We start from the raw sequence: 20020 nt of genomic DNA on the forward strand, positions 1-20020 counted from the left end.
TCACTTTGTTCTGCACGAAGGAGGCAGCCACATCGGGTCCTTCCCCAAAGCTACATTCCCCTCTGCCCATTCCCTAGGCTTTCAGGCACCCCTGTAAGACCCCCCACCCTGGGGTCCGCCCTTGCCCCAAACCTGCGTGGGACTGCCATTACCATACGCTGCTTCCTTGGGTAAAACAACCCAATTCCTCCTTCAAGGGGGCGAACCCAGCCGCCTCCCCACAGTATCACCGTCATCCCCTCACACAGAAATCTCCACAGGACGTCCTGAGGGAAGCCATTCGCGCTTCCCCTGAGGGAGGGTGCTAGGCTTTTTCCCCAAGAGTGAATTCTAGCCCACAGGCAGGGAGACACAGGTTAGATGTGAGAGGGACGGGGGGCTGCTTCTTCCTGCAGCCCGAGGCCTGCCCCTCTCAGGGACTGCCAATGACCATGCGGCCCACAGAACCCCGTCACTGGGCCCGAAACCCTGGCTGAGGCGAGAGTCTTCTCCCAGGGCTGGGAGAGCTAGGGCCAAGGGAGAGCCCGGCGCCAGCCTTGCCGGAACCTACCGGAAGGGATGAAAAACGTGTAGCCCTGTTTCAGCTCAATTCTTTGGCATCGCTCCACGCGGTCTCCCAGAAAGATGTCACTCTGTTTGCCTGACAGCACCCACTCCTCGTACAGTGCCAAGTTGTGCAGGGTTGGAGGAATCAGCCAAAAGATCTTGGGAGGAAAAGGAGGCAATCAGCTGAAGATCCGGGCCAAAGTCCTGGATTCCTTCCAGGCTGTGCCACAACCCGAGGAGACAGCCCCACCTGCCCGGGAGCGGGGAGGACAGGGGACCGCCTCCAGGCCCCAGGCCCAAAGGGTCTCTGGGGTGGCAGGGAGGCTCTGCCGCCCTTCTGGGACACCCCTTGCCTGCCTTTAGGGAATCTCCATTCCCACTGAAACACCAGGGTGGATAGAGTTCCTGGACCGGGTGGAACGTTCTTTCTCCTGGGCCACAGGCTTGCTGGGGAAGTAAGGGAAGGAGAGGAAGGGAATTTCCTAAGTTGTATGATAAAACGGTCCAATAAATAAACCTAGCCCGCACTCACTCTGGAGAGGGAGGAAAAACATCTGGAACCAAGCAGGATGACTTCCTACCCAGAATTTCTTCCAACACGTTTGGTTAAAACAAACGCACACACAAACCCAGACGAGCAGGGCGATGCGTGACCGCTCAAGGAGCACCCACATCCGTGCGGGGCGCGTGCGGAAGCAAACGCGGCAGCAGCATCCTGAACGCACGCACCACCTCCTCTCTCTGGGTGACGTCTGTCCCTCAGATGAAATGTTCTTGGAGGCAAGTGGTGCCGGCAGCTAGACTTTTATGTTAAACGGTCTCAGTGCTGGGACTGGAAACCACAGCGGGCAAAGTGAATGCCGGGAGTTCTTGGGAACCAAGGCTGGAGCTCTGATCTGGCCTGAGGTGCAGAGAACACTGGACTGGGTGAGCAGGTGCAAACAGATAACCAGATGTGATGCGGAAGAGCTGACCTGGATCCTTCCCTCCAGACGACAGAGAGTGGGGAGGTGGCCCTGAAAGTGCTCACAGAGCGGGAGCTGGCTGGGCACGGGGCAGTGAGGACAGGCGGGAGGGCGAGCGAGTCCCTCCATGAAGAAACAGCCAGGACTCGGCTCAACTCACCTTCCCACCCCGGAAAACATGGTACCAAACGGAAGTGCCTCCGAAGTCGATGTGGAAGTCAGTGAAACAGCCTTTCACGCTCATCAGACAATACCTGCGGCATAGAAGCAGGGGAGAAGGAAAAAATAAAATTGTTCAGTGCCTGAATCACAGGAGGTGGGCCAACAGTGTCCGAGGTGCCTGACCTGCTGCCCTTTTAGAAATGCTAACACTGGGGAATTTTCTTTTCTTTTCAAACCCAATTCTAATCGGAGTTCCCCCTGGGGGAAGCCCCTGTGATCAGATGACAAATCTCAAGCATTGGCCACCTGCCCCCAAGGCTGGGGGAGGCATCTGGGTTTTCAGGTCCCCAGGAGAGAGCTGGCAACCCACAGTCCACTTGGTTCCTTCCTCACAGACGGCTTCTGCTCTTGCCCCACCCCCACTCCCACCCCAGGGAGGACAGGCTTCCTTTCTGCTCCCTCCCAGTGCCTGTCCCTGCAGTTCTCCCAAGATGCCAGTCCCCTCTGCAGCAGCTGGGCCCCTGGAATTCCACTGTAAGCCACCTGCAAAGCTTGCCAATTACCACTCCCCATTCATCTCTTCATTCGCTCAACAAGCGTTTACGGAGAGCCAACCGACGGTCCAGCCCAGAGCTAGGCAGGCACTTAGAGAAATGTGTCAGAATGCATCAGCCCCCTGCCCTTCAGGATGAGACGTTCTTAACGGAGCAGTGCACAGGAAAAGTGAAATAGCAAGACAAACTGCAACTAACTGAGAAGTGAGCAATGCAGCTCCAAGTACAGGGGTACCAGCCACAAAAGATCACCGTGTAGGATTCCACGGATATGGAATGGCCCGAGTAGGCAAACCTACACAGACAGAGATAGATGAGGGGTGGCCTGAGGGTGGGGGTGGGGGGCAGGGACGTGGAGTGACTGCTAATGGGGACAGGGTTTCATTCTGGGGTGATAAAAATGTTCTGAATTTGACTGTGAATGCACAACTCTGTAAACATACAGAACCACTGAATTGTACACTTTAAATGAATGAATGGTATGTGAATTCCATCTCCATATAACTGCTAAAAAAAAAAAGTAAAGGGATTAAGAGGGAATGCTGGGGGTGGGGTGGTGGACAGGCAGAGGGGAGAACCTGGGCCTCAAAGGCTTGGGGGGAGGAGGTGCATTCAGGAGAAGGAAGCCACCAGCAGCCCCCCTTCTGAGCTCTCGCAGCAGTCAGATAACCCACCCTTCCCTACAGGAACTCACCAGTCTCCTCCCTCCTCCCTTGACATGCTGCCGTCCTAGGGGTGGGCAGAGCTTAAGGGGGGCGGGGAGGGGTGCCCGATAGAGCAGGCTTCCAAGTCCAGGCCTGGCAGACAGCGATGCCAGGGCCCCCTCTTTCCCTCCCACCTCTTCCCACAAGAGCCACCGGCAGCACGGCTGGGGCAGCCTCCCCACGGCTCATGCTCATGCACCTTGGCACCTGCAGAGGCCCACGCACACATGCTTACCCCACTGACCTCTTTTCCCCGCTGCACTTTGCTTTTCCATGGTTTGGGGAAGAGGGGAGGAATGGGGCAGGGACAGACAGGGAGGAGCCAGCAGCAAGCCCCAGTGGAGATAATGGGGGGCGTGGGGCTGAGCTGGTTAGGAGGCTGGTGGGCTCCAGGTGCCCCCTCCCTCTAGCTGCCTTTTGCACCTCACATTCAGGTGGACCCGGGGCTCGGCAGTATGCAGGCAGCGTGCCCCGCGTCCCTCCTCCGGATAGGCTGGAAGGAGCCTTAACCATGTGTCTGCAGGAGGCTGACAAATCAGAAGGCCTTCCCCCACATCAGAGCCCCGCTGCCTAGCAACCCCATCGGAGGGGTGTAGTTGACAGCACAGGACGCAGCCCTGTCACGAAGACAGGCGCGGGCTGCGGGGCTGACGCTGGGGTTGTTAAAGTCCCAGCTCGGGCTCGGGCTGTGCACCCTCCCGCCTCCGCCCCGCACGCCCAGCCAGGTCCCTGCTCTGAAGACCCGAGTGACCCTCTTCTCTACAAGGAACAGGGGTGAGGAGTGGGGGTGAAGCCTTGACCCACCCCACCCCCACGGACCACACCGGCCTCCTGTGGAAGCACCACTTCAAAATATTAGTCCTCATTTTCCTAAATCCACCTCTTCGCCTGGATTTTTTTTTTCTTTTCTTTTTTTAATCTAACCTTGGTTTCCACCCCCTTCAGGCCTCAGCAGAAAACAGCCTAGAGAAAACAGTTTAAGTGTTTGTGGGGTGGAGCGAGGAGATGTGCTTCCTTCAGTCTGCAGCTGGGTAACCACCCAGGTGCCCGCAGCGGAGAGGAGAGGAGCTTGGTTCTTGGGCACCAGGCCCCAGGCTGGCCTGGCCACACTGGTCACCACCCCCCAACCTCCTGCCCCCAGCCCCAACCTCCCCAGGACGCGTGGACCTAATCCTAGGAGCTGCGGCAGCTATGTGCAAGGAAAGTTCTCCAAGTTGTGCTTGCGCCTGATCTGCCCTCCCAGTCACCCTCCAGCATCCTCTGAGGCCCTTCGGAGCTTGGGGGCGCCACTTCCAGCCCCGCCTCTCCTAGAGAGGCCCCTCCTCCCATGTCCCTCATTTCCTGGCCGCCAGGCCCGGCCGCCCCTCCCGCCCGGCAATTGCATGCGTCGGGGCGGCCAGGGTGGCTGTGACAGGGCGGCTTTGTCCGGGCCCCTGCAGCCGCCACCCCCGCCCTCCCGCCCGCCCCGCGCTCATTCCGGGTCTCCCCCCTCACTCCTGCTCCCGCTCGCTCTGGCGTGACGCCTTTGCACTGACCTCTACAGCTTCCTCTTCCAAAGCACACCGCAGTCACATGGGCACCCCGGCTCGGTGCCACGGCCGCTAAGCTCTCCCCGCCGGCCAGCCAGCCTGGCTTCCGCCTCGGCTGCCCCTTGCCCGGAAAGCCGCGCCCCTCGACACCCCCCACCCACCGCCCGGTGACTTCCGTGCAGGAGTGCACCCTCCAAGTTGGGGGATGAGAATCAGGAGCGCCCGAACTAAGCCTTTGGGGGGTTCCCGCCTCCCAAGGCCCGGGCTGGCTGGGGAGGAGCGTGGTAGGAGGGGGCGCTGCACCTGCAGCACCAACTTTGGGGCGCTGCCTGGGATCTGGGGAAGCGGGGCGACCCCACCCCTCCCTTTTCCCTCCAACTTAGGGAAACTCCCCCCGCAGCTCCGGCAGCATCCCCTGGGGCAAAGGTCTTGGCGGGGGGGTAACCTGGGGAGAGCTGGCACCCGGTGACGGGGCTGAAGGCACCGAGCGCGCGCGCACACACACTATACACACTTACACGCAGCCCCGGGAGACACAAAGAGCTGCTCCGCGACGCCGGCTGCGCAGCCCGAGGGCGGGAGGCGACCCACACCCCGCCCGGGCGCGCCCCGTAGGAGCGGGGGCTCCCGGGCAGCCCCGGGCCCGCGGGGCGCAGCGCAGGGACGCCCGCCCGGCCCCGCCCGGCGCGCCCGCGGTTACCCTCGGCGGCGGCGGCGGCGGCGCGGCTCCCGGGCGTCCCCTTCGGCAGCGCAGGATCGACGCGCGCCCAGCCCCGGCGACCGGAGCCGAGCCCCCTCCACGGCGCTGCCAGGCCCCGGCCGAGGACCCTACAGCCCTCTCTCTCTTCCTTCCTTCCTCGGGGAGCCAGGCGCAGCCTGCGCTCATCCCCGCGCTGAAACTGAACACCCGCGCGGCGCGGCGGCCGCCAGGAAGGAGGAGGGAGGCCGCGGCGGCGACAGGGAAGCTTGCCGGCCAGCGCCAGGGGACGCCGCCGCCGCCCACGGCCGCCCCCTCGCCCCGGCTGGGTGGGGGCACGAGGGTAGCTCTACAGGCGGACGCTCGGGAACACCCGCGCCCCCGTTTTCGGGGAGTATGGGCGCCGTCCTGCTACTGGAGGGGACGGCCCAGCAAAGCCACCGTCCTTTAATGTGTCCATCGGGGCATGGCTAGGGTTTGGAGGGAGTGTCAGATCCCAGGTATGGCAGCTCGGAGACAAGGGATGCTGCTCTGGCCCTAATACAGACTATCTGTGTGACCTTGGGCAACTTACTTCCCCTCCCTGAGCCGGTTTTCTCATCCTGATGGCAGGGAGGTGACCTGAAGTTCAACTCTGCATTCTCAGATGCTCCTTCGCTGCCCCTTCCCCTACCTGCCCCCTTACTAGCTGTGCAACCCTACATCATAGAATTACTGTGGGAGTTCACTGAGATACATACATGTTAACACAGTACCTGGAACTATGAGACTGTGTTTAATCCAATTTTCACAACCCCCTGAGGTCACTCCCAGGATTGTCCCCGTTTTACAGATGAGAAAGCAGAGGCTCGGAGGTCGTGACTCACCCAGTTCACTACTTTAGTCAGTGATGGTGCTTACCCAAGCAGCCTGGCTCAGAGTTTCTCAGCCCTTCTTCCAGGTCTACCTGGCAAATCCCAAGACTCTCAGAGAAGCAATGTCTGCAGGTTGCAGCCAAACTCAACCTCCGACTTCCGGGGGCAGGAGATGGTCCAGCTCAAATCAGAAGTCCCACCCTCCAGGGCATGCTCACCAGGGCCACAGCCCTCCTCCCATTCTGTCCCCACACCCTTCCCCTAAACCGCAAGGGGGCAGGAGACAGTTATAGCCTCTGTAGGGGCAGAGATCAGGCTTCTCCATTCTTTGCCAAACCCCATCCACTGGGGCTATCCACCAATATTAACTAATAGGTTCTAATTATCAAGTGCTAATAATAATAGCTGTTTCTATGCATGATATCATTTCACCTCTAAAACAACACTATAATCCCCATTTTAGGGAAGTGAACGTTGAAGCCATTTCAAGGTGGTCAGTGCCCTGGGTCAGAGTGCTGCTTCCCCGTGTCATTTACAGGACGGCCCCATTAATACCTCTCTAACGGCCTGCTATGAGATCACACTGTGAACTTTTTGGAACTGGCTGATTTTTTTCACTGTATGTATGTTCTGCCTATTTACAAGAAAAAACTATAATTACAGAAACATCTCCCATCTTGGATTTGAGCACCAGTCATTTGGTGGGTGTTCTTGAGCAAGGTTTTTTAAGCATTTTTTTTTTGGAGAGTGGGAGGGGCAGAGGAAGGGAGGGAATCCCAAGCAGGCTCCATGCCCAGCACTGAGCCAATGCAAGGCTCGATCTCACGACCCTGAGATCATGACCTGAGCTGAAATCAATAGTCGGATGCTTAACTGACTGAGCCACCCAGGTGCCCCTTGAGCAAGGTTCCTGACACACAAAATACAGATGGAGTTAAATGAGCTAAGAGAAGGCCCTGACAGCTGGACCGGGCTGTCCACATGCGAAAATTATTACTTTTTTTGGTCACAAATGCCTCAGCTCCAGCCCCAGCAGGGATCACATCAGATTCAGCTGTGTAAAGTATAGCACCCAGCCATACAGCCCTATAATTATTCTGATCAACTCTGTGACATTAGACGAAATCCCTCCCCCTCCTGGAACTCAGCATCCCCATTTGGTGAGCTAGTCAGGGGCCTCTAACTGGTGGCCCTCAGGGGTCAAACCAGGCCCTAGATGTGCTTGGTTCGGCCAGCACTGGGTTGTTTTTTTTTCTTTTTTTCCTTTTTTTAAAAGAAGAATTTTTGAAATTATCCACAGCCACAACAGCCCGTGCTGTCTTATGCTCAACTGCTACACCTGTTACCCGCATTGACTGCAGTTTCCTTGTCTGTAAAACGAGGATAGTAACACCTACTGCCGAGACTGCTGAGGTGTGTGTGTTAGGTGTCTACCACAGTGTCCGTCTATACACGGCAGCACAGAAAAGACTGGGTTTCTTTGTTCCTCTTGTAAAGGTAGAGAGGAAAAGCCAGGACTCCAGAGGCCTGGGGTGTGCTCCCTGGCCCACAGCATCGTCCCTGTATGACATCAGCAGCTTCTCTAAGTCTGTGTCCCAGTGTGATATATCACACAGGCATGATCATTTCTAGCACCAGCAAACATGGTTGGGGAGAGCTGAAAGGAAGTAAGTGTTGTCGAGATAAAAGCCCAATGCAGGGGCGCCTGGATGGCTCAGTCGGTTAAGCGTCTGCCTTTGGCTCAGGTCATGATCCCAGGGTCCTGGGATTGAGCCCCTCATAGGGCTCCGTGCTCGGTGGGGAGCCTGCTTCTCCCTCTCCCTCTGCCCCTTCCCTCCCCACCACTTGTGTTCTCCCTCTCTCAAAAAAAAAAAAAAAAAAAAAAAAAAAGCCCAATGCAAATGTGAGGGAGAATAGACTGAAAAGCCAATGGCACTTGGAGACCTTGTGTCTACATGAGGCCACAGACAAGCATCCCACCCACATCTCACATCCACTATAAGACTCCATTTCCCTACAGCATGGTTGGGAGGTGGGGGAGGGATGACAGGATCCCCACTCTGTAGAAGGGGAAACTGAGTCCCTAAGAGGAGATGAAAGACTTCCCGTGGCCACCAGAGACCGCCCGGGGCAGCCTTGAAACTTGCTCATCCCAGCACCCATTTTCATCCTGTCTGGGTTTCAGCTTTGCACCCCCCAATTTTTTCCCAGTTCTTCCTGCCACACCCAGAAAGTACAGGGAGAAAAATGCAGTTGACTCCCAATTATTTGGGGGCCAAACATAGGCTTTATGCCTTCCTTTCCCTGCCTGTCAGTTCACAGCTTGTCTCCATTAAGCCGCAAACCTCATTTCTGCAAGCAACACGTGAGGACAGAAAAGACTTGCTAATTTCCTTCTGGAATGCATTATAATACCCAGCGTGCTAAATGAGAAAGGTATGCCCATGTCATAGACCTAGGAGATTATGGAGGCTTTAAAACATGTCCATGGAAGCCTTTGAGACTCCCCCCCTTTCAGAGATAAAGCCAAACTCCCCTCCTCTTGAGTATGCACTGAACCAAGTGCCTCACTTTTAATTAAAAGAATATGGCAAAGGAAACAGCATGTGACTTTCAAAACTGGGTCATCATAGGCACTGTGGCTTCTCCCTTGCTCTCTCTCTAACCATTTGTGGGGTGGTGGTGGTGGGGAGAACCAGCTGCCATGCCACAAGGACATTCAAGCAACCCTATGGAGAGGCCTACGTGGTGAAGAACAGAGAGCACACCATCTTGGAAGTGGGCCCTCCAGCCCCAGTCAAGCCTTCATGTAACTGCAGCCCAGGCCTAAGTCTTGAGACAAGCTTCCGAGCGACTCTGAGCCAGAAGTAGCCAGGTAAGCCACTCCCAGATTCCTGACCTACAGAAACTGAGAGGCAATTTTGTTGCTTTAAGCTGCCAAGGTTTCCTTTTTTGTTTTTCTTTTAAGCTATAAAGTTTTAGGGTAATGTTATGCATCAATAAACAACTAATACAGGAGTACTCCCAAATAGTTGTCACTGTTTATCCGATTATAAGGAATTTTCCAAGACAAATAATTCTGGACAGCCAAAACATTCCTGCAGGATAGAGATGGAGAGAAGGCAACAGCAGAAGTGCCCAGGGTAGCTGATATTCATTCTCTTTTCCCTTTATCTTGAGTCAGCCTCTTTTTCCTTTATCTTGCTTTTTTTTTTTTTTTTTTAAGTAATCTCTACACCCAACACGGGGCTCAAACTCACAACCCCAAGATCAAGAGTCGCATGTTTCCCCAATTGAGTCAGCCAGGCGCCGCCCCCCTCTATCTTGTTTTATGTTTCCTCCCAACACTTATCACCTCCTTAATTATGATTCACTTGTTTGCTTGCCCATCTCTTTTCCCCACGTGAACATAAGCCCCCTGAGCATGGGGACTTTGCTTTAGTCACTGTAGCCTACCAACTACTCAGAATAGGGTCTTGCATTTATGGGCACTTAGTAAAGGCAGCAACAGATAACTAATGTAACCTTTACATCTTTTGTCTCCCACAAAGTTACAGCTACCCCCTTGACAAATGTTAGCACCCCTAGCCTTAAGTATCTCAACCAAAACCCATTAAAATTCTGAACCCCTCGCCATGATCAAACTGCACAAATCCTGGAGCCAGAGAGAAGGCAATAATGGGTCTGTAACACTCCTCTCTTCCCTCCTGGAACCTCAATTCAGGTGGCCCATCAGCATGGAAGCTCTGACTTCTAGAAACAGTGTCATTTTAATTAAATTCCACAGACCACTCTACGGTCCCAGAGGACTTCATCATTGTGGGATTTTTACCTTGCTGATTAACTGAAATCAGCATTCTTTTCAGCCAAACCAATGGACTATTTCCAAGGTGACAACTTCCTTCCTAACAAGGTTCAAATCCTGTAACAAGTTCCCACGGCACTGACGGGGTTGTAAATGTATTTGCCACACAATCCAACCAACGTGTTGAAGCATGTGGTTCTAGAAAATTGTATGTGAACCTCTATTTCATAATTAGATAAGATTCTCAATGTATTAATAGAATTAAACTATTTAGAGGAATTTTCCAATAAAGCAAAGAATATACCAAACATCTGAAGGAGGCAAAGTAATTGAAATAGATGTCCTCCAGCGCTATTTTACCTTCCTAGATACATGTCCCATTTGTCCCCTGTTCCCTCCTGCCCCATCATTTGCCCTCATAGAGATGATGCACCACTCCACTCCCAGCTTCTACAATCCACACCAGCAGCAGAACTTGCAGAAAGCAAATCTGAACACATCCCTCTCTGCTTAAAATCTCATAGAGACAGGCTCCTGGGTGGCTCAGTCGGTTGAGCGACCGACTTTTGATTTCGCTCCGGTGATTTCAGGGTCATGCGATCAAGCCCCGCATTAGGCTCAGTGCTCAGCAGGGAGTCTACTTGAGATTGTCTCTCTCCCTCTCCCTCTGCCCCTCCTCCCCCCGCTCAAGTGTGCTCATTCTCTCTCTCAAATAAATAAATAAATCTTAAAAAAAAAAATCTCAGGGCGCCTGGGTGGCTCAGTCAGTTGAGCATCTGCTCAGCTCAGGTCATGATCCCAGGGTCCTGGGATTGAGTCCCACATCGGGCTCCCTGCTCAGCGAGGATCCGGCTTCTCCCTCTCCCTCTCCTACTCCCCCTACTTGTGCTCTCTCCGTCCCTTGCTTTCTCTGTCAAATAAATAAAATCTTAAAAAAAAAGAAAAACTCACAGAGGTTTCTGATTGCTCTTAGGAGAAACACAGACCCTTCACTATGGCACATCAGGCCCTGATCAGCCTGGCCCGCCCACCATCCTGCACCCACTGCCCCCTTCCCTTGCTCTATTCCAGCCTCACTAACCTTCCTTCGGCAGGTCTACCTGTCGCCCCTCTCCCCGCCCTTCCTAACCATCCCACCAGGCTCTCCGCACGCAGCCAGGAAAGCTCTTCCCAGGCCTCTTCTCCTAAGTAACTCCTCTCTCTTCAGACCCCATCTTGGGGACACCTGCCCTGCCTTCCGTGACCACGAGTACCCTGGTACATGCTTCTCTAGCACCATGGATCTCTGCCTTGTGGCCTTAACACGGCTGCAAATTTCCATTTGTTTCTCTGGTTGTTGGATGAATGTCTGTCTCCTGAGAGACTGTAAGCTCTGATCTGGATTTCTCCTCACCGTACATCCGGTGCCCAGCACCAATTAGATGTTTAATACTCATGCTGAATGAATGAATCAATCACCCAATCAACCAATGAGAGCTATGATCTGCCCCTAACTAATCTCCGAGTCCCACACTCTTTCCTTCAACTCTCCCCTCATGAGTCCTTCAAGGCCCTTAGCACTTCACTAACCCCATCCCTCCGCACATCCCTCCTATCTCCTCTATCCTTTAAAGCCCACGTCCAATGTCCCCTCCAAGAGGACTTCCCAATGCCACCAGCCAGAAAGGATTCCTCCTCTCCCTGTTCCCCTCCCAGGAGCCTGTCTCCCTCTACCTGGGATGAGAGTTGCACCTCATCCCATGTGTTTTAGGATACATTCTCCAGAAAGTAAGGGCTCCTAGTCTTGTTCATCTTTTATTTCCCCATCCCAAGGGCTCTGGAAATTTTGCTGCGATCGAATGGGAAAGGAACAGAACTGAAAACCCTCCCACCCTCCCCACCTTAAGACCACTCTTTGTGTTTGATGTAGCCCAGATCCAACGGATGTAAGGAGCTTCAGCTTCAAGGGGAGGAAAAAATGCCTGAGAAATAACTAAAGAAAGAGAGAGCTTGAAAGCAAAGCCTTGAGAAGCTGAGGGCCAGCACGCTGGCCTCCCTTACACAGCCTGGCACCGAGTCTGCATTCACTCCGCCCTGAATGAAGGGTGGAGTGAATGAAAAGCTCACAGCCCTCAAGCTCCTGGGGGCACTCCTGGCAGCAGGGCTGAGCAGAGAGATGCTAATGGATTCGGAGCCGGCAGGGCCAACTCTTCTAGGAAGCCCAGAGCAGCAGTCCTGCCCTGGACAACCAGCATCTCCTTCCCGTTTCGGAGATGGAAACACAGATGGCCTGAGATGTGAGAGCCCTAAGGTAGCCCCAAGGGTCCCAAGGGTCCGTTACTGAAATTCTAGAAAGTGGAGGGGATCCTAGGTGCCTCTGCCCAAGTTAAACAACAGGTCTCAGGACTTACTGGTCCACATGTAGTGATGTCCCTGCAATTAGACACGGCCACCTTCCCAGCCCAGAGCCCACCAGCCGTGCGGAGACACCGTCTAAGGAGTGTTTGATGAGTAAGTAGCCCTTGCACTTTGTTTGGGAAAAGCCCTGGGTCTCCACAGCAAGGAGCAAAAGAACTCCAGACCCCCCTCCCCAGCCCCCGGCAAAAGCAAAGTGTTCACGGTGAGCTGGTCTTTCTGAAGATGCCCACTCCCAGGACGTGCTGTCCCTTGGCGGGAGGAGATAAAGGTATGACAAGCATGCACATGCACACAGAGATGGCCCCGTTATTCTTCCTCCCCCCTCCGATCACATCCCCTGGGGAGAGCCGGCAGGGAGGCCGAAGGCCCATCTGGATGGGGAAGGCAGAGCCCTGGCGTTCCAAGGCAACAAGATGCCAGGCTGCCCATGCCAAGGACCCCCATATCCCTCACATGCCAGCAGTGCCCACAGGGCTGTGAGACACCCCTCGCCCCGTGCCCCTGCCCGCCCAGCTCCCACCACTAACAGCCAGTCTTACTTCTTCACTTTCGGGTATTTCATCTCGGCAATGGCATTCGTGGCTTCCGTCTGCTTCTCCTTCAGATGCTGGGGCCACATGTTGTCCACCCAATCCACCAGATCTACCTGAAAGCCAGACCACCGTCAGCACTTCCTGTCTGGGGGGCGCCCTTCTGCCAGGCCCCCCTCACCACCTGCCCTTCCCTGGGGCTGGCACGGGCCGGCCTCGAGCCTGGGCAGCAGGAGAAGCCAGGCGAGGAGGGGAGGGGGCAGGTGTCAGGGAGGGGACCGCGGCCGGGGGGGCCCTACCACAGTCGGACGCTTGACCAGGTGCTCCAGCTTGGTGTGGCTGAACTCAAGGCTGATGACGTTGTACAGCTTGTCCCGCTGGGCCTCGGGCGTCTCGTAGTACCGCACAAACTGGGACATGCTCATCTCCGTGCCCTTCTGGGTGTTCACATCCATCACATCCACCAGCCGCCGGCTACCTAGGGGCAGAATCCACACGCTGGTGGCTCCTGGTGGCTCAGGAGCCAGACGCCACTTGGGATCCCCATCAATGAAACCCGCCCCACCCGTATGCCACGTCTGCTCTATTACCTGGTCCCGTCAGTTTTCCTTACTGACTCTCTCTCCAATCCATCTGTTTCCCTCCACCACCGGGCCTCCACGCTGGTCCAGTCCCCCCTTACTACTCTCCAAGACAACCTTCAGAACTTCCTATAGGGTCCCCAGGCTCCCCCCTCCTATCCATCCTCCACGGAGCTGCCTGCGTGAGCTTTCTAAAACAGAGACCTGACCACGGACACTCCTCTCCCTGCTTCAAACCTTCAGTGCTCCCCACTGCCTACCGAAGAGTCTCTTAGCATGGCCCTCAAGGCCTTTCTCTTCATTCACAGCACTAAGATAGTCCTTATTTCCACAGAAAATTAGCTGTTTGGTCGTCTCCCTCCCTAGTCTGTGAGGCCAGGAAAATTGCTTGGGCTTCTCTGAACCTCTGTGTCTTCATCCACGCACCTCCTTTCAGAGGCTAGTTGTGAGGATTAAATCAGATGATGCTCACAGAACTCCATGGCCCAGTGTCTGGTGCATAAATGCATGGGTCCCCCATTATTCCTTGGCATTAATCACAATTCCTAAATATGTTTGTCTGTTTTGTTGTCTTTCTTCCCTACTATTCTGTAACTGTCACCAGGGCAGAAGTCCTGTCTGTCTTGCTCACTGTTTCGCCCCAAGTATCTACACAGAGCCCGCCACAGAGTGGGAGCTCAGTACCTATTTACGGAACAAATAAATGATGAATGTTGGCTGTCCTGCACAGTATGTGACATAGGACTTCTCATACGAACAACCACTGAACTAAAAGGAGAGATCTGCGTGCCTCCCACTGCTTCCCAGAGAGAAGGAAACCACCTCGGGACTGGGAGACAGGAACGTTCAGTGCTAGTCCTGGGACCACCAGCAACTAACGAAGCTTCGAGGTGGGGCGCCTGGGTGGCTCAGTTGGTTGGGCGCCAGACTCTTGTTTTCGGCTCGGGTCATGATCTCAGGGTCATGAGATCGAGCCCCGCTTCAGGCTCTATGCTGGGCATGGAGCCTGCTTAAGATTCTCTCTCTCCCTCTCCCTCTGCCCCTTCCCCCACACCTCGCTCTCTTTCTCTCTCTCAAAAACAAAAACAAAACAAAACAAGGGGCGCCTGGGTGGCTCAGTCGTTAAGCGTCTGCCTTCGGCTCAGGTCATGGTCCCAGGGTCCTGGCATGGAGCCCCGCATCGGGCTCCCTGCTCCGCGGGAAGCCTGCTTCTCCCTCTCCCACTCCCCCTGCTTGTGTTCCCTCTCTCGCTGTGTCTCTCTCTGTCAAATAAATAAAAAATCTTTAAAAAAAAAAAAAAAAAACAAGGCTTCAAGGAAATCATAACCCTTCCGGGGACTCTTCTTCCCCATCTGTAAGATGGGAATAATAGCTCTAGAACTTCAGCCAATGTAGAAGGAACAACCAAAGTTCAGTGGAAGGGCTGTGAAAGGGGAGAAGACAGACGCAGAGCAGATTGCCAAATTCATGGTGATTTATGATGAAAGCTGCCACCTCTTGTCTGTCAGGACACAAAATAAGCATCATGACTGGGATGAGAAGCCTGCCATCTGGTAAGGAAAGACCTCAATTCCCCATTAGCTCAATGACAAATATATGGTCCATGGAAACTTAGAAATGTGTAAACCAGGGATGCCTGGGTGGCTCAGTCAGGTAAGCGTCCGACTCTTGATCTCAGCTCAGGTCTTGGTCTCAGGGTCATGAGTTCAAGCCCCGCGTGGGGCTCCATGCTGGGCATGAAGCCTACTTAAAAAAAAAAAGAAAAGGGGCGCCTGGGTGGCTCAGTCATTAAGCGTCTGCCTTCGGCTCAGGTCATCATCCCGGGGTCCTGGGATCGAGCCCCACATCGGGCTCCTTGCTCCACGGGAAGCCTGCTTCTCCCTCTCCCACTCCCCCTGCTTGTGGTCCCTCTCTGGCTGTGTCTCTGTCAAATAAATAAATAAAATCCTTAAAAAAAAAAAAAGAAAAAAGTAGAAGAAATGTGTAAACCAGAGGAAAGAAAGAAAGAGAAGAACTAGAACCTTGTTCAAAGGTACTCCAAGAACCAGGAGCAAACTAAGCAAACAGGGGCCAGCAAATGACGGCCCCGTGGGCAAATCTGCCCACCCCCCGCGCCTGTTTTTGTACGGCCCATGAGCTTTGGATGGTTTTTACATGTTGTTTTGTTTTATTTTTACTTGACAGGGAGAGCAAGAGAGCACAAGCAGGGGGAGCAGGAGAGGGAAAGGAAGAAGCAGGCTCCCCACTGAGCAGACAGCCCAACATGGGGCTCGATCCCAGGACCCTGACATCATTAAGCTGAAGGCAGACGCTTCACTGACTGAGCCACCCAGGCGCCCTAGTTTTTACATTTTTAAGTGGTGGAGGATGGGGGGAAAAAATCAAAAGAAGACTACTTCGTGATATGAAAATGATACAAAACTCAAATCCCTGGGCCCACATATAAAGTTTTATTAGCACCCAGCCACACGGTTCACATGTCTCTGGCTGCTTCCACGTTACACCAGCTGAACCGTGTGGCCAACAGGAGACTGAACGGCCGGCAAAGCCCGAAATACTTATTCTCTAGATCTTTACAGAGAAAGTTTGCCAATCCTTGAACTAGACAAAATCCTCATGGAACTTACATGCTGATGTGAATAATATTCCCATCTGGTTCAGTGCTCCATACCCAGCTCTGTGCACAGAGCCTGCCCTGTAATAGGCCCTGGGTCAATATTTGTTGAATAAATACACAGTGCCTTTCACGTCACAGGAACTGAATAATAAAAGTAACCCTTTATGCACGTATGAGACCTTGGCTGTTACTATCTTTTGGACTAAATACCTAATTTTTACAACCACCCCAGAAGCGAGGTAGGACTGTCCCCGTCTTAATAAATGGGGAAAACAATGCCCTAGAGATGATGGGATTGGCTCAAGTCCTCCAGAACATACTCTACCAATTAGAAGGGCTAATGTTTACAGAGCACAGGCAAGCTCTCTACACAGGTTATCTTAAGCTAATTTTGGTTCTGTGAGGTAGAACTTCACTTATACCCATTTGATGGATGAGAAACTGAGGCTTAGACAACTAACTAGACCCAAAATGCCCAGTGAATGAGTAACAGACCTAGAATTTGAAGCCAATTCAATCTAATCCACAGCCCAGGTTCCTATCCCCCCAACTCCTACCCCTGCCCAATGCAATACTGACTCTAGATCACTGCTCCGGTGGAAAAAAAGATCCCCGCCCTCACTGACTGGCTCCTGACCACACAGATCTTGGGAAGACAGGGAGAACAGCTTTGGTTTTTGCGTCGGGAGTGCAGATCCACCAGGGGGCATCCCTGAACTTCGTTGGAAATTCTGGCCTGCTCTGGACAGCACTGGCTCCTTCCTAACCAGGGCTCCTGGAATAGGTGGGCTCTGCTCAGCTTTTCTGGGAAGGCCAATTGGCAGAGAACCTGCTATTACAGTGGGGGAGGTGAGAGGAGAACAGGCACCCAAACCCTCGTCCCTCTCTGACCAGCCTCCCACCTCCCCCTGCCTCTCCTCCCTAACCCTGCACAAGGTCCCATTTGCAAAGCCCCCTGTGGAAGGACTGCTGGACAGGTAGATGTGGGAATCACAGCCCTAGAGGCTCATGTAAGTCAGCACTGAAAACTGGAGCTCGGTCGCCCCTATCAACACAACAAAGTTAAGGTAAGACTTTATGGTTCAAATCCCAGCTGGGCCTCAGGCCTCTTAGCTTCTCTGAGTATCAGTCTCCCCATCGGTGACCTGGGGACAAAAACAGTAGCTAGCCCATGGGGTTGATCTAAGCCTTAAATGAGATCATGCACATGAACCACTTCCATGAAGCACTTGCAGGCAGCTAGTGTTACCGAATTGGCCGATTTCATCCATAATTACAGGTGGAGAAAGTGAAGCAGTAGAAAGAAAGTCAGAGCCACTTAAATCTCTGCCGGCCAGTCCAATGGACTGACTACTTAAGATCCTAAAACATGATAAGGATGGCTAAATGGGTATGGATGTTTTATGGGTAGGGTGATAAAAATGTCCTAAAATTGACTGTGGCAGTGTTTGCCCAACTCTGTGGTCAGATGAAAAACCACTGAATCATACATTTTAAATACTTGAATTATACAGTATAGGAATTATGTCTCAATAAAGATGTTATTAAACACAAAAACTCAGGCCAACAAAATGACCAACAAAGTTGGTTTTTCTAAAAGTAACTTCTTTCAAAAGTCTCAACTGGGGGCGCCTGGCTGGCTCAGGCAGCAGAGAGTGCAACTCTTGATCTTGGGGTCGAGAGTCCGAGCCCCACCTTGGGTGTAGAGATTACGTAAAAAAAAAAGTTCCCCATCAACTTAAAAAACAAATATTAAGAAATGTAAATTATAATGAATTACTGTATTGTACACCTGAAGCTAATATAACACTGCATGTTACTGGAATTAAAATAATAACTTTTAAAAAATATACATTGGGACACCTGGGTGGCTCAGTCCGTAAAGCATCTGCCTTCAGCTCAGGTCATGATCCCAGGGTCCTGGGATCGAGCCCCGCTTCGGGCTCTCTGCCCAGCGGGGAGCCTGCTTCTCCCTCTCCCTCTGCCGCCACTCCCCCTGCTTGTGCTCTCTCTCTCTCTGACAAATAAATAAAATGTTACAAAATAAATAAATAAATGTAAAGTATTCAGCCATAAAAAGGAATGTAGTACCGATCCATGCTACAACACAGATGAAGCTCAAAAACATGATGCTGAGTGAAAGAAGCCAGTCACCAATGATCACATGTTGCATGAAGCCATTTATATACCATGTCTGGAATAGGTAAATCCATAGAGACTGGAAGTAGATTAGTGGGTGCCAGGGGCTGGGGGACAGGAAAGGGGAGTGCTAAGGGGTAGGAGTTTCCTTTCAGGTAAGAATGTTTTAGAACCAACAGAGAAGTAATGGTTGCCCAACACTGTGAAGGCACTAAATGCCACTGAATCATATACCTTAAAATGATTAGTTTTATGTTAAGTGAATTTCACCTCAATAAATTATTTTTCTGGGGTGCCTGGGTGGCTCAGTCAATTAAGCATCCAACTCTTAATTTCGGCTCAGGTCATGATCTCACGTCGGGCTCCAAGCTCAACAGGGAGTCCGCTGGAGATTCTTTCTCTCCCTCCCCCCGCCCTGTGCATGCTCTCTCTCTCTCTCAAATAAATATTTTTTAAGATTATTTATTTATTTATTTGAGAGACAGAGAGAGAATGAGAGAGCGAGCACGAGAGGGGGGAGGGTCAAAGGGAAAAGCAGACTCCCTGCTGAGTAGGGAGCCCGATGTGGGACTCGATCCCAGGACTCCAGGATCATGACCTGAGCCGAAGGCTTAACCAACTGAGCCACCCAGGCGCCCCTAAATAAATCTTTAAAAAAATAAAAAAGAAATTATTTTTCAAAGCCATGTAAGACAGTACTTTAAATCTCATATACTTCCTCCAATCTGACAAGAACGAGAACTTCATTTCTTGCAAACTCTCTCACTCTCCTTCTACCGAATTGTTTCTTGTGTGAGTCTCTCCCTTCCTTGTGGATCAAGAGCTTGGGCTGTGGACTGTTCCAGCTCCTGTCTCCACAGAGCCTTCACAAACTGCTCACAGTGCCCTTCCCTCCCCGTAGGGAGGTGTTGGGTGCTCGGTGTGTGCATGGGCTCAGCTCTTCACAGCTTAGTTAGGGCTTAGGGAGCCCAGGAAATGATAAACACAATTCAGGATGGTAGTGGGATGGTGACCCTCCAAAAGATTTACCCAGAACCTTTAAATAGGACCTTATTTGGAAAAAGGGTCTTTATAGAGGTCATTAATGTAAGGATCTCAAGAGGAGATCATCCTGGAGGAAGGGTAGGCCCTAAATCCAATCACTAGTGTCTTTAGAAGAAGGTCAAGGTCAAGTGAAAGCCAGAAGCAAAGCATAATGTGCCTACAAGCAGCTGGAATGCCTGGAGTCACCAAAAGCTGGAAGAGGCAAGGCCGGAGTTTCCCAGAGCCTCCAGAAGGAAGAACCAATGCAGCCACCACCACGATTTTGGACTTTGGCTTCTGAAATTGAGAGAATAAGTTTCTGTAGTTTTAAGCCACTCAGTTTGTGGTACCTTGTTATGGCCCGACACAAGACAACGGCCACCTCTGAGGCCGGAGGGTCACATGGGAACGTGGGTGGCAGGCACTCATCTTACCATTTTTCTTTAAACTTCTCAGCATATACAGTACATTTCACACACAAAAATGGATCAAAGTCCTCAGATGTTTCAGGTTCCAGTCTTTCTCCATTGCACAAGATCTTTAGGCAAAGTACCCCAACGTCCTCACCGGCAACACGGAGATAAAACCACCTCCCTCAAAAAACAGTTGTGAAAAAAACTATTGCTTTTCATTTAAAAATTGATTTCAATATTCAGAAAACTGATGCTAGAGGGAAATGAGAGGCTTTTAAGGGACCAAACATGCCGTGGCATCTCACTGCACAGAAGTTAAAAATTTGCATGCAAGCCACAGCTCCCTGGCCCTACCAATCTAAAATGACAAGATTGTAGGGGCACCTGGGTTGTTGGTTGGTTAAGCATCTGCCTTCAGCTCAGGTCATGGTCCCAGGGTCCTAGGATGGAGCCCTGCATCGGGCTCCCTGCTCATCAGTGAGTCGGCTTCTCCCTCTCTATGAT

The 20020-nt window shown here is 52.6% G+C and overlaps 1 protein-coding gene across 14 annotated transcripts in view; it reads right to left on the bottom strand.

Annotated features, from left to right (window-relative positions):
• Positions 1–20020, bottom strand: part of KDM2B (lysine demethylase 2B) — a 115830-nt gene that overhangs the window by 76633 nt on the left and 19177 nt on the right. For 10 of the 14 annotated variants that reach the window (XM_036085052.2, XM_036085050.2, XM_078061021.1 and 7 more), the window contains exons 5-8: positions 13043–13221; positions 12753–12859; positions 1672–1765; positions 551–704 (exon numbers count right to left, since the gene is read on the bottom strand). In XM_036085052.2, coding sequence (XP_035940945.1) covers positions 551–704; positions 1672–1765; positions 12753–12859; positions 13043–13221 — 534 coding nt within the window. Of the gene's footprint in view, positions 1–550; positions 705–1671; positions 1766–3175; positions 3550–4466; positions 4588–4978; positions 5103–6057; positions 6179–12752; positions 12860–13042; positions 13222–20020 lie in introns of those variants that run through there. The other 4 variants (XM_078061027.1, XM_078061028.1, XM_078061026.1 and 1 more) reach the window with 4 other exon arrangements.

Source organism: Halichoerus grypus, chromosome 13, assembly GCF_964656455.1.
Source record: "Halichoerus grypus chromosome 13, mHalGry1.hap1.1, whole genome shotgun sequence".
Lineage (NCBI taxonomy): Eukaryota > Metazoa > Chordata > Mammalia > Carnivora > Phocidae > Halichoerus > Halichoerus grypus.